At 46.0% G+C, this 13857-nt stretch overlaps 1 protein-coding gene across 1 annotated transcript in view; it reads left to right on the top strand.

Moving 5' to 3' along the window:
- The window catches only part of gdap2 (ganglioside induced differentiation associated protein 2), a 76593-nt gene that overhangs the window by 50127 nt on the left and 12609 nt on the right, over positions 1 to 13857 (top strand). The window contains exons 12-13 of the mRNA XM_083776049.1: positions 4756 to 4810; positions 8179 to 8322. Of these exons, the coding sequence (XP_083632175.1) occupies positions 4756 to 4810; positions 8179 to 8322 (199 nt within the window). The remainder of the gene's footprint in view (positions 1 to 4755; positions 4811 to 8178; positions 8323 to 13857) is intronic.

Here is a 13857-nt window from a genome sequence, read left to right as displayed (position 1 = left end):
CTATGGTCTCCATATAAACAGGCAAAACGGTGAATCCGCAAAACTTATGACATCATGGCTCACGTTGGCTCACAGCGCATATGTTTATTACATTGATGCAGAGCCATATCATTATGATATAATGGAGTTCCTGAACAAGCCTCCCTCCTCGCCTACAAAGTGCTGCTCATCAGCGATGTTGAATGTAAAACCATGATGTAAATAAAAAGCCTTGTGATAGACGGCAGCCACGGCAGCAGCGTTTATGTAGCCTAATGTATTATAAAATATATACCATCCCGTGGCGCGCCCAGAGCCGTGTTGCGCAGGCTTGCGTGAAGGTTTCTTCTTCTTGTACGTGGGTGACCTGTGTATTTGGCAGCCCGTTATCGCCACCTAGCGACAGTATAGCATAATAGCACATCATATCATAACGTGTGCGTTCTTGTGTAAAGGGTAAGAAAAAATGAGAACGCAACAGGACTTTGACGTGTTATATGGAGATGGTCGCCGTCTAAAAGAGGCCTGAGTGTGGCCACACCCAGCCTCTTATAGTGCACCCTGGGAACACTGGCCAGGTGCTCCCAATGCACCTGATCAGAAACTCGGCAGGACCTGTGGGAAGCACCAGACTAGGCCTACCTGTAACAAACCACACAGGCCCTAGTAGCCCAACTACAGGGACATGAGAGAGAGACATAACCTATAGCAGGGGGCTGTGACATGAGGGGAAAGAGATGCTACAGTATGTGGTCTGGGTCCCTCTATAGCAGTGATTTTCAACCTTTTTCATATTTTCATATGAAGGCCCATTATGTTTTGGGGGGATTTGAGCCACGGACCATGATGAGATTTAGCCTCGCAGGCCCACAACTAAAGAATATTTTGTTATCGTTGGCTAAGACTTTGTCCACAATTCAAACGTTGATCAAAATAACAATTATTCTACATTCTCTAATTGTGTAGACTTCTTGTAAATTAGGTAATGCAGATGTCTAACAATAATGTAACTCTTGAGGGCGTAAAATTAAACCAAATGGACCCGGGTCCATTTGATTTCGTTTCACAATCTCAAGAGTTAAAAGATCTATAAGGGTCCATTTGGTTACCAACTCTCCATCGTCATTTAGCTGGGGACCACCTGGAACACCCTCAAGGACCACTCTGGGTCCACGGTAGGGCTGCACAATATATCGTTATCGTATCGTTATCGAGGTATGAACATGCACAATATCAGTATCGCAAAAAGGCAACGGTATATATTGCCTTATATATAGATATATCGTCGACATATCGATATATTGTCTATATCGACAATATATCGTCCACTTCTAAAGCCAGCCCTCTATTTTAGCCTGTGCCCCTCGGAAAATAAACCATCACTCGTTTGTCCCTCTGTCCTGTTGTAGCCTGGCTCCAGCCCTGCATCACTAGCCACGCCCATTAAGAAAATATGTTCTGGCGATTCAGGTCTGGAGTCTCTCCCGACGACGGTGTCAGCTAGGGCTGCACGATATATCGTCATCGTATCGATATCGAGATATCTGCCATATATATCGTGATATGAATTTTTGTCCATATCGTGCAGCCCTAGTCCACGGCCAGGACCACTGGTCGAAAGCCACTGCTCTATGGTACAGTACGTACAAGATATCGATATCGTCTCTGGGCATTATGTCAAAAACTGTTACTTTTCAGGATTCATATTCCAAAAGTAGCAAAAGTAGCAGATCTACAAGCTCGAAATGCGTCTCTTCGCCCCGTGTTTTGAGCTCGTAGATCTGCTACTTCCGTGTGATGCTGTAGTAATGATCAAGTATACAGGCCGTTAATTAGAATAAGAGGTTTGTGCTCGACAGTGATGATGTACACCATGTGTAAGTGCCTGGGTGGGTGCATGTGTGGTCTGGCAGATAATTGTTGACATACGATAATAGACGGCTGTTTTCATGGTTTCGGTTCAGTGCGCGTGACGCTTCCTCTTACCTGCTGCACAGCTTAGAGGCGCTGTTCCCAAACTGTATGCCGACATGTCCTGGTGTGCTTTGGGATGTTGTGACAGCCACACATTTTTATTGAAATACAGAACTATATATTTCAACATGGTTGCTAAATCAAGCGAGAGCAAGCTGAAGTGTGCCATGTAACTACCGTATGCAGGGTAATTCAGGAAATTCACGTTCAAGTTTGAATCTTAGAAAGTAAAGCCTTGAGCTTAATGTACGCATTCACTTGCCAAAAAGAACTGATCTACAACAGGCTACAGTATCAAAGCGTTACTCAGGGAGTTTTTATTGTTTTATTTACAGCATGTTAGCGGATTGAATGAGCCATGAGATCGATGTTGCCGTACTAAGGTTTATTGAATATCCTGTTTGCTGGAAACAGTTTTTGAATAAAGCAAAAGGTTTTAATCTTTAAACGAGAATTCCATGCTAGAAGGCTTTCGTACCTTTATTTACCTCCCCACCAAAGAGGTCCAGGTGTTATTTTGTGCAAAAGCTCCTTATTGGCCATTTCCCCTACCATAAGCCCTCAATGAATTGCATTGCATTGAATGGGGCTATGGGGTGTTGTGCTAATTTCCATCGCTCAATTATTATTTTTTTGTATATATCCTCTCTTCATAATGTAAATAATATCCCAAGCGGCACACTTTACAACTTCACAACTCAATTCAATGCAATTAATTGATGGCTTATGGTAGGGGAAATAGCCAATAAGGAGTTTGTGCACAAAAAAACACCTGGACCTCTTTGATGGGGACGTAACAACTACAAATAAAGGTAAGAAAGCCTTCTAGCGTGGAATTCTCCTTTAATGCAAAATGTTCCACAATATTGAATCCTCTCTATCGGTCTCTCTCTCTCTCTCTCTCTCTGTCTGTCTGTCTGTCTGTCTGTCTGTCTGTCTGTCTGTCTGTCTGTCTGTCTGTCTGTCTGTCTGTCTGTCTGTGTCTGTGTCTGTGTCTGTGTCTGTGTCTGTGTCTGTGTCTGTCTCTGTCTCTGTCTCTCTGTCTCTCTCTCTCTCTCTCTCATATATATCACACAATTTTATAAACCTACCTCTGCCAACCTGGGCAGAACAAGGGACTGACCTCATGTCTACCAACCTGGGCAGAACAAGGGACTGACCTCATGCTTTCTTCTGTGCATGAGGAGTCCAAGTTTCCCATTCTCTTCACCTGACAGGGGGGAGCTTCCCCAGTTGGACGTAGCGCATGGAAGGAACACGTTATTCCAACCAGTTACTTTCCCCTCCATCAGGCTGGCCAGAGGGAGGCAGGTTTTTTCCAACATCTGAGTAGTTTGGTTATTGGAATAATAGGTGATGAAAAACATCGTACTTTGAAGCACCTGTTTGTTTACCCCATGCGTAGGGTTTGGAAATGTGTCATTTGCAGTGCATTCTCATGGCATGTAATAGTGAGTCTCGTCACACGTTATCGGTCAGGGCTGGGTGGTTTTCACGAGGACAACGAAAGCATCGGCAGCCAGTTTAATCCATTTTGGGCGGGAACCCCTTTTGGTGTTTTAAACATTGTTGTTATGTTATAATTTTAGAAAATTCTTGAAAGAGTGCCTCAAATCTTTGAATATATATTATTACAGAGTGAACATTTTAACTCACATCTTTGCTTCTGGGGAGGTCCCTGGAACAACATATTTTCAGATGCGTGGCGGAGGCATATTACATTTTTGGGGTCCTTGACGTGAAATATTGAGCACCATGACTGATGACAGAAATATAAGGTTTCTCAGAAAACTGTCAGAATTTAAAGACATTTTTTTAATTTCGATGTCAGGCCTAACTGAGTTAATGTAAAGGGCACCGTTTTGATGCATGGCATGTAGACCGCAGTGCTTTATAACACAGAGTATGGCGAGTTCCCACGAGTCCCTGAACATCTGTGAAAATGCCAACAATAAAAGCAAGGCCACAGGATAGATTTGGAAAGAAGGCGTTGGTTGGCTGATTGACTGAATTAACAACAGTAGCTGGCACTTCATCATCAATTGGCAGTGGGCGCATTTAATAAAGTTGAATCAGTCTGGAAATTGCAGGAAATTACTTTACCAGGTGCTGAAAAAATGGAAAATCCTCTCCCCCCCCCCCCCCCCCATTCCGCTGTTGAGTAATTAATTTTCAGGAGGGTAGCGGTGTTAACTCTTGCATCGGGTGCAATACAGTACAGTGACATACCATTATCGCATTGCTTCTTATCATCACACTGTGTATCATCACATATGTATACTGTTAATTTAAGTCTTTTCACAGTTTAAATGAACACAGATTTGACTGTACAGCATTTACAAATGACATGAATAATGTGTGTGCAAACTGTGCATGCATGTGTGCCTGCAAGTGTGCGTGGGCTCGTGCATGCATGCGTGTGCACAGGTGCGTGTGTGAACGGTAAACGTTTCCATGCCGTTGGATGACTGCGAGGTGATTGTGTGCACGGTTTGTATTTTTTGGGACGCGACCACGTACTGTACCTTGGCCTCAGATAGCTTTTGGACATCATATTCGAAGCCATTATATGCATATTTGGCCAGTCCATTAAAAATAAAATGAAAAGGAAGATAAAGAAAACCAAATATAAAGAATGGCATATTTTCCCCTCTCTCTCTCTGTCATATTTCTGGGTTTCATACAGGGACTGCTGTTCTTTTTTTTCTCTCCCTGTCGGACAGGAAATAACGAGTCATTATCGTGATAACGATCTGGCATTCTGATACAGCGCTGTGAGCATTTCTGTTTTCTGCATTTCAGGTTTAAAAGGAACCTGAGGGCCTTCTACTTCGTACACCCGACATTTCGCTCCAAGGTAAATAATATGCACGTACGCACGCACACACCCATTCTTAATCAATTGGTGTGGTAATCATGGGTTACCACATGGTACCACATGGTAACCACATGGTTTCATGGGTTTGGGGGATGAGTTCACATATTACTGTAGCTGGGTTCAAATGAACACGGATTGAAGCAGTTTCAAACGGCGCACACGTGTGAAAAAAACTGAACGGGGGCTGCCCATTTTGCCCATTTATTTGAGGCTGGGCTGGGGTGGGCCATTTGCCGGCCATCGGTGGTACCCGGTTGGCCCGTCAGCCTCCCGTTGTTTTTAACCGGGGCCCCCCCCACGTACACTGCCGTCCACGGCCGCATCCCTTCCCTTTCAGCACGTTGCCCCCAGCCCAAAAACCGGGCGCTCCTCGCCCGGTTTTTGCCTTGCCGAGCCATGAGGCCCATAGGGCATTTCTGTAGCGTGAGGCAGCTTGATGTACAAGTACACAGGGACTTACATACCTCCAATCCAACCCTTGATGCTGAGTACCAAGCAGGGAGGCATTGGGTCATACTGAGTACCAAGCAGGGAGGCATTGGGTCATACTGAGTACCAAGCAGGGAGGCATTGGGTCATACTGAGTACCAAGCAGGGAGGCATTGGGTCATACTGAGTACCAAGCAGGGAGGCATTGGGTCATACTGAGTACCAAGCAGGGAGGCATTGGGTCATACTGAGTACCAAGCAGGGAGGCATTTGGGTCCCGTGATTTTTCAGAGTCTTTGGTTTGACCCGGGCCAGTGGATCAAACCCCGACCTCCCAGTCCCAGGGCGGACACCCTCGCCACAAGGCCACTGAGCTGGTTGGATGCGTTGGATTGAAACGTGTGTCTCTCCTCTGTCCCCTGTAGGTGTCTACATGGTTCCTTCAGTGTAACGGTGTCTCTCCTCTGTCCCCTGTAGGTGTCTACATGGTTCCTTCAGTGTAATGGTGTCTCTCCTCTGTCCCCTGTAGGTGTCTACATGGTTCCTTCAGTGTAACGGTGTCTCTCCTCTGTCCCCTGTAGGTGTCTACATGGTTCCTTCAGTGTAACGGTGTCTCTCCTCTGTCCCCTGTAGGTGTCTACATGGTTCCTTCAGTGTAATGGTGTCTCTCCTCTGTCCCCTGTAGGTGTCTACATGGTTCCTTCAGTGTAACGGTGTCTCTCCTCTGTCCCCTGCAGGTGTCTAAATGGTTCTTCAGTGTAACGGTGTCTCTCCTCTGTCCCCTGCAGGTGTCTACATGGTTCTTCAGTGTAACGGTGTCTCTCCTCTGTCCCCTGTAGGTGTCTACATGGTTCTTCAGTGTAACGGTGTCTCTCCTCTGTCCCCTGTAGGTGTCTACATGGTTCCTTCAGTGTAATGGTGTCTCTCCTCTGTCCCCTGTAGGTGTCTACATGGTTCCTTCAGTGTAACGGTGTCTCTCCTCTGTCCCCTGCAGGTGTCTAAATGGTTCTTCAGTGTAACGGTGTCTCTCCTCTGTCCCCTGTAGGTGTCTACATGGTTCTTCAGTGTAACGGTGTCTCTCCTCTGTCCCCTGTAGGTGTCTACATGGTTCCTTCAGTGTAACGGTGTCTCTCCTCTGTCCCCTGTAGGTGTCTACATGGTTCCTTCAGTGTAACGGTGTCTCTCCTCTGTCCCCTGTAGGTGTCTACATGGTTCTTCAGTGTAACGGTGTCTCTCCTCTGTCCCCTGTAGGTGTCTACATGGTTCTTTCAGTGTAACGGTGTCTCTCCTCTGTCCCCTGCAGGTGTCTAAATGGTTCTTCAGTGTAACGGTGTCTCTCCTCTGTCCCCTGCAGGTGTCTACATGGTTCTTTCAGTGTAACGGTGTCTCTCCTCTGTCCCCTGTAGGTGTCTACATGGTTCCTTCAGTGTAACGGTGTCTCTCCTCTGTCCCCTGTAGGTGTCTACATGGTTCCTTCAGTGTAACGGTGTCTCTCCTCTGTCCCCTGTAGGTGTCTACCTGGTTCCTTCAGTGTAACGGTGTCTCTCCTCTGTCCCCTGTAGGTGTCTACCTGGTTCCTTCAGTGTAACGGTGTCTCTCCTCTGTCCCCTGTAGGTGTCTACATGGTTCCTTCAGTGTAACGGTGTCTCTCCTCTGTCCCCTGTAGGTGTCTACATGGTTCCTTCAGTGTAACGGTGTCTCTCCTCTGTCCCCTGTAGGTGTCTACATGGTTCCTTCAGTGTAACGGTGTCTCTCCTCTGTCCCCTGTAGGTGTCTACATGGTTCCTTCAGTGTAACGGTGTCTCTCCTCTGTCCCCTGTAGGTGTCTACATGGTTCCTTCAGTGTAACGGTGTCTCTCCTCTGTCCCCTGTAGGTGTCTACATGGTTCCTTCAGTGTAACGGTGTCTCTCCTCTGTCCCCTGTAGGTGTCTACATGGTTCCTTCAGTGTAACGGTGTCTCTCCTCTGTCCCCTGCAGGTGTCTACATGGTTCTTCAGTGTAACGGTGTCTCTCCTCTGTCCCCTGCAGGTGTCTACATGGTTCCTTCAGTGTAACGGTGTCTCTCCTCTGTCCCCTGTAGGTGTCTACATGGTTCTTCAGTGTAACGGTGTCTCTCCTCTGTCCCCTGTAGGTGTCTACATGGTTCCTTCAGTGTAACGGTGTCTCTCCTCTGTCCCCTGCAGGTGTCTACCTGGTTCCTCATTCAGTGTAACGGTGTCTCTCCTCTGTCCCCTGTAGGTGTCTACCTGGTTCCTCATTCAGTGTAACGGTGTCTCTCCTCTGTCCCCTGTAGGTGTCTACATGGTTCCTCATTCAGTGTAACGGTGTCTCTCCTCTGTCCCCTGTAGGTGTCTACATGGTTCCTTCAGTGTAACGGTGTCTCTCCTCTGTCCCCTGTAGGTGTCTACCTGGTTCTTCAGTGTAACGGTGTCTCTCCTCTGTCCCCTGTAGGTGTCTACATGGTTCCTTCAGTGTAACGGTGTCTCTCCTCTGTCCCCTGTAGGTGTCTACATGGTTCCTTCAGTGTAACGGTGTCTCTCCTCTGTCCCCTGTAGGTGTCTACATGGTTCCTTCAGTGTAACGGTGTCTCTCCTCTGTCCCCTGTAGGTGTCTACATGGTTCTTCAGTGTAACGGTGTCTCTCCTCTGTCCCCTGTAGGTGTCTACCTGGTTCCTTCAGTGTAACGGTGTCTCTCCTCTGTCCCCTGCAGGTGTCTACATGGTTCCTTCAGTGTAACGGTGTCTCTCCTCTGTCCCCTGTAGGTGTCTACATGGTTCCTTCAGTGTAACGGTGTCTCTCCTCTGTCCCCTGTAGGTGTCTACATGGTTCCTTCAGTGTAACGGTGTCTCTCCTCTGTCCCATGTAGGTGTCTACATGGTTCTTCAGTGTAACGGTGTCTCTCCTCTGTCCCCTGCAGGTGTCTACATGGTTCTTCACCTCCTTCAGCGTAACGGGCCTGAAGGAGAAGGTGCACTATCTGGACAGCCTCAGGCAGCTGTTCACCTGCATCAGGCCGGAGCAGATCGACATCCCTCCCTTTGTGCTGGAGTACGACGCACGGGTCAGTGGCCGCACGCACTAACACGCACGCACACATTTAGACGTGCACGTCGATGGAGACCCGCGTGACGGTTTAGCCGCATACAGACATACGGACAACACATGCAGATAAATGTTCACACACGGTTGCAGGAACATGCACAGTGCACACACATACAGGTGTAGATACTATCCATGTTTGCTTATAAACAAATCTATGTACACACAAACACACTGACTCATACATTCCTTCATAACGTGTGCACATCATCATTATCGTCGTCATTTTTCGACCGCGGTCGAGATCATGGATTTCACGATGCCACGCCAGACTTCCCGGTCCTTCATTGCCATCCCCAGTTCCTGCTTACTGATGCATGTTGTCTCCCTAGCGATGACATCAGGGAACGACAGTTTTCTACCTCTGGTCTGCTTTGAGGCAGGACTCCAGAGAGGAAGGGAAGATATAACCTCATGATCAGCTCTGTAGCAGTGGCCGGCAACCTTCTGTTCTTCTGGATCGGACTAGTGAAGAAACACGGGCTTGCCATATATTAGAGAAGTTGATGGGTGGCTCTTCCAAGAGAGATTTTGCGCTCTCATAACCGTTTCTCTAATTTCTTTGAAAGTATCCATGTCTCGGAGACACACACACACACACACACACACACACACACACACACACACACACACACACACACACACAGAGATTTACAACAGCTCTCACCATTTCTGAAAGGATGATTGGTTGGATACCTAAGCAGAGGAGAAAGGCTCACCAGCCAAAGCATACCTGCGTTCTTTGGCTGGTTGGCTGCTGTTGGTTCACATTCCCAGCCTGGATATGATGGATCACGTTGACATTTCAACGAGTCCTTAGCCAAGCCCCGACTGTTGGCCCGCTGTACATAAAACACATCGTTATGTGTTAATGTAACACAGAGATGAATTGGGCTTTTCATTGTATCCCAACTTTTTAGGGTTTATGTTTTTTCCGCCGCTATAGGCACATTTTTCTTGGCCGTCTTCTATTCAAATAGAGGTTTTCCTTCATCTCGGCCTGTTCATACAGCTACTTTTATGTACTTCCCTTAAAGGACCACTTCACCCACTTTTCAACCTATTTTCTTATAATGGCTCCTCACTAATAATCATGATAAAATAGCTCAATTTTCTACTCTGTCTGTGTCTCATAGGAGGGCTGTGGGCAGGTCAGAAACCCGTCCACCAGTGACCTCATCATTAGGCAGATTTTTCCTTTTTTTCAGACTTTTTTATTATCGTGAGAACGATTTTCGCGTTGCATCTTTTCAGGACTAGAAAGCCTGCAGTTTCTATTAGCTTGAATTCCCCATCGATGATGTCACTGGTGGACGGGTTTCTCAACTGCCCACAGCCCTCCTATGAGACACAGACAGAGTAGGGAGAAAAGTGCCATTTTATCATTATTATTATATGAAGATGGGTTGAAAAGTGGTGAAGTGGTCCTTCAACCCATTTACCCATTTAAACCTAAGACCAGATTTTACAAATTTTCTTCCGTAATATAGTATTTAAAATCTCTTTTGTTTCTTTTTGATGATTTCGACGATTATACAGCTTATGAAAATCAAAAAATATCCTATCTCACAATATTAGAAGATTACCGGTATACATATTCACCCAACACTGACCCAGTGGATTGCAGGAATGTATAGTTATTCTGTATACCTCTAGATTATTTGCCTTACAAAATGAAGGGAAAGTTGGACGTCAAAATATGAACTTATTATTATTATTAGCAGTAAGACACCCTGAGGGCGAGGGCGCTTCTCGCCCTTTGTGCACGGCAGACCTACGGTCACAATTATTATTATTATTACGTATGTTTTTGGTGTTGGTTTAAGTCATGTAAAGTTTAGATAAACGTAACGTAAGTTAAAAACAAATGATTTATTTTGTTTGTTTAATCGTAGAAGTGGTCCTTTAAGAATATTACATGAGGCCACTAAAAAACTCCAGATGTGTCGACCGTCTGAAACGTTTATTACTGTATGCATTCAATACTTGGTCTGGGCTTCTGGGGCGTGCCATGGAGGTGATCAGCCTGTGGTACTGTTGAGGTGTTATGGAAGCCCACGTTTGCTTTAATAACAGCCGTAAACTCATTTGTATTGTTGAGTCTTAATGTCTCACACCTTCCGGAGCAGCAGTGGCTCAGGGTTAGTGTTGGCGGTAAAGCAGCCGGATGGGAAGTTAATTGGGAACCACAAGGTTCTCGGTTCAATCCCTGTGGGCTCCCCCAGCGTTGGTGTCGAAGTGTCCTTGAGCAAGACTGTCTGAACCCCTAATTGCTCCCGATGTGCAGGTTGGTGCCTTGCATGGTTTCCTCTGCAATCGGTGTATGAATGTGTGTGTGAATGTAATGCACAATCTATGTAAAGCGCTTTGGATAAAAGTGCTACTATATAAATGCACCATTTTCCATTCCTCTTGACAATACAACCTGGATTCTTTGTGGGTTTCAGGTCAGGCCAGTTGGCTGGTACACTAATGACATTGTGAGTACAACGATTACTAGTAGTTTTGGCTCTGTGGGCAGGTGCCCAATCCAGCTGGAAAGGAAAATCTGCATCTCCAAAAGCTTGTCAACATAATGAGGTACAAATCGCTCTAAAATCCCCTGGTAGATCATGGCTGTGTTTTAGTCCAGTGTAAAGGTTTCACTGTCGGTGATGATTCGGGGTGCCATCTGCTGGACGTTGGTCCACTGTGTTGTATCAAGTCCAGAGTCAACTCAGGATGTTTTAGAGTAGGTTTTATTATTAACCACTCCAAGGAACAGCAATGTCTGTCTGTCTGTCCGTCCGTCCGTATGTATGTATCTACTGTATGTTTAGGGTACCAGTAGGTGTTAAAGTGGTGCTGTTGACCTAGACACAGAGAGTGTGTTGCACTGCTGCCTGCTAAGCAATACCACGCTCTAGTCTAGAATCATCAGAGAGAGGGAGGGAGGGATCGACGTGCCAGTTGCCGTGCCCCCGCGATCCGTTCTCGACAGGATGACAGCGCGAGCTGCGAGCAGAGACGGAAGAACTAATAATAATATAATATAGGTATACTGTAGGTCCAGTGCTGGTTGATGTGTTTGTAAAGTGTTACTATTAGTAGTTATTATAGAGCGCCGAAGTCCTGACGCAATCGCTCATCCCCTGGTTCACGGATGTTTTTCTCTATGGAGATGGACATGAGGCGGTGGGCACGTGTGACAGACGCACGTGTGACAGACGCACGCGTGACAGACGCATTGCGTGACAGACGCATTGCGTGACAGACGCATTGCGTGACAGACGCATTGCGTGACAGGCGCATTGCGTGACAGACGCATTGCGTGACAGGCGCATTGCGTGACAGACGCATTGCGTGACAGACGCATTGCGTGACAGACGCATTGCGTGACAGACGCATTGCGTGACAGGCGCATTGCGTGACAGACGCATTGCGTGACAGGCGCATTGCGTGACAGGCGCATTGCGTGACAGACGCATTGCGTGACAGACGCATTGCGTGACAGGCGCATTGCGTGACAGACGCATTGCGTGACAGACGCATTGCGTGACAGACGCATTGCGTGTGTGCAAGAAACAGACAGAGATAGAGACACACTCAAGAGACAGAGAGAGGGACGCATGTTCGTGCGTGCATGTGAGAAAGCCCCGCATTTCCTCTACAACCACTGTTCAATGTGAAGCATGCGTGCAGGTGACAGACAGAGATAGGGAGGGAGGGAGAATACCTGATTCTTACTAGTAACAGTTTTTATGAGCTTGTAGATCTGCTATTTTTCGATGGCTAAAGCATGACATGATACTAACGCCAATACACATTCTTACTTGTATTGTAACAGTGTTTCTACATAATTATTACTTTGAGGATCCCCAGTTTGATATCTTCTTTTTGAGTGGTGCAGCCACTCCAAGGAAAAGCAAATGTCCGTCCCTGGCTGTGTCCCTGTGTCACTATGTATGTTTAGGGGTACCAACAGGTGGTGCTGTTGCACCACTCACTTCAGAGTTCAGACTGGTCAGATTTTCTTTTTCATGAGCCGTATGCCATAATCATCAAGATTAAAACACAAACAAGGTTTTAAACACTTTATGCACAATGAATCGAGAATATATGAAAGAGACAAACACGACGAAAAAGGAGCACATGAACGAAAAACAAAACAAAACACAACGACAGTGAAACAAAATTGCACAGAAGCCTTAAGCTAAGTTCAGACTTGGATGGTCAGAGCGGCACGATTACATACAATGTCAACGCAAAGATGATGGTTGTGCGAACGGGAACGGCGCGACCTGGCGCAGCGCAAACAAGACGAACCGAGGCGAATATATTCAGGTCTGAACGCAGCTGTTCTATTTATTTTTTCTAAAAGGAGCTGTATCATGCCGTCATTCAGGTAGAAGCCTCGTAAAACTGTCCAAAACTGTTACTTTTCAGGACTAAAATAAAAATAAAACAAAGGTAGCAGATATGCTATACTTGATGATGCTTTAGTTTATACGACTGCTAATAAATGTCACACCACCTTGTTTATAACATGGTATACTTACTACTTGCTTGTCATTATTTGCTCCCATTAATCTCGCTTTGTTAGTTGAGTTCGCCACCTCTAAAATTCAAAATGGGCACTTTATGCATAGCCTACTATGTCTTTAAAATCGCAGTTTTTATACTCTCCTCCTAAGCTTTAGTGATTTCCCGTGTCACCGTATCATTGTGTTTTACTGGAAACCTGACCTCAGACTGATCTCTCTGCTGTCTCTGCACGCGAACAGCTTAACCCATTAAGACCTTCTCATGTCAGGGATCCCCAACATGTACTTGTGTTTATTTGGCTGCCGGCGCCGTTCCAGAAGCAAAGATTTTAGTTAAAAATGTTCACTTTAAATAAATAGAAACTATATTAAAAGATTTGCACAAAGAGTTTCACAGCTTAAAATTCATTTCAGATCTACAAGCTCACAGGGCGTCATATCATGCCGCGCTGCAAGTTTGTAGATCTGCAATTTTTTAATAGCCAACCAATGTGGTGTGTGTGTATGTATGTATGTGTATATATATATATATATATACTGTAAATACAGATAAACTGTAAAATGACACAGTAGCTCTCTCGGTTTGTATGCGTTAAAGGCCACGTGTTTATGGTTTTCGCTCATGGGTGCCTTGTTATAGCAATCACTGTTCATCAGGAGGTAAAGCTGGAGATCAATCACTGTTCATCAGGAGGTAGAGCTGGAGATCAATCACTGTTCATCAGGAGGTAAAGCTGGAGCTTCAATCACTGTTCATCAGGAGGTAGAGCTGGAGCTTCAATCACTGTTCATCAGGAGGTAGAGCTGGAGCTTCAATCACTGTTCATCAGGAGGTAGAGCTGGAGCTTCAATCACTGTTCATCAGGAGGTAGAGCTGGAGCTTCAATCACTGTTCATCAGGAGGTAGAGCTGGAGCTTCAATCACTGTTCATCAGGAGGTAGAGCTGGAGCTTCAATCACTGTTCATCAGGAGG

The sequence above is a fragment of the Protomyctophum parallelum genome, assembly GCF_964188405.1.
Source record: "Protomyctophum parallelum genome assembly, chromosome: 11".
Taxonomy (NCBI): domain Eukaryota; kingdom Metazoa; phylum Chordata; class Actinopteri; order Myctophiformes; family Myctophidae; genus Protomyctophum; species Protomyctophum parallelum.
Note: the sequence above shows the minus strand (reverse complement) of the source record. Positions and strands in the feature narration are given on the sequence as shown.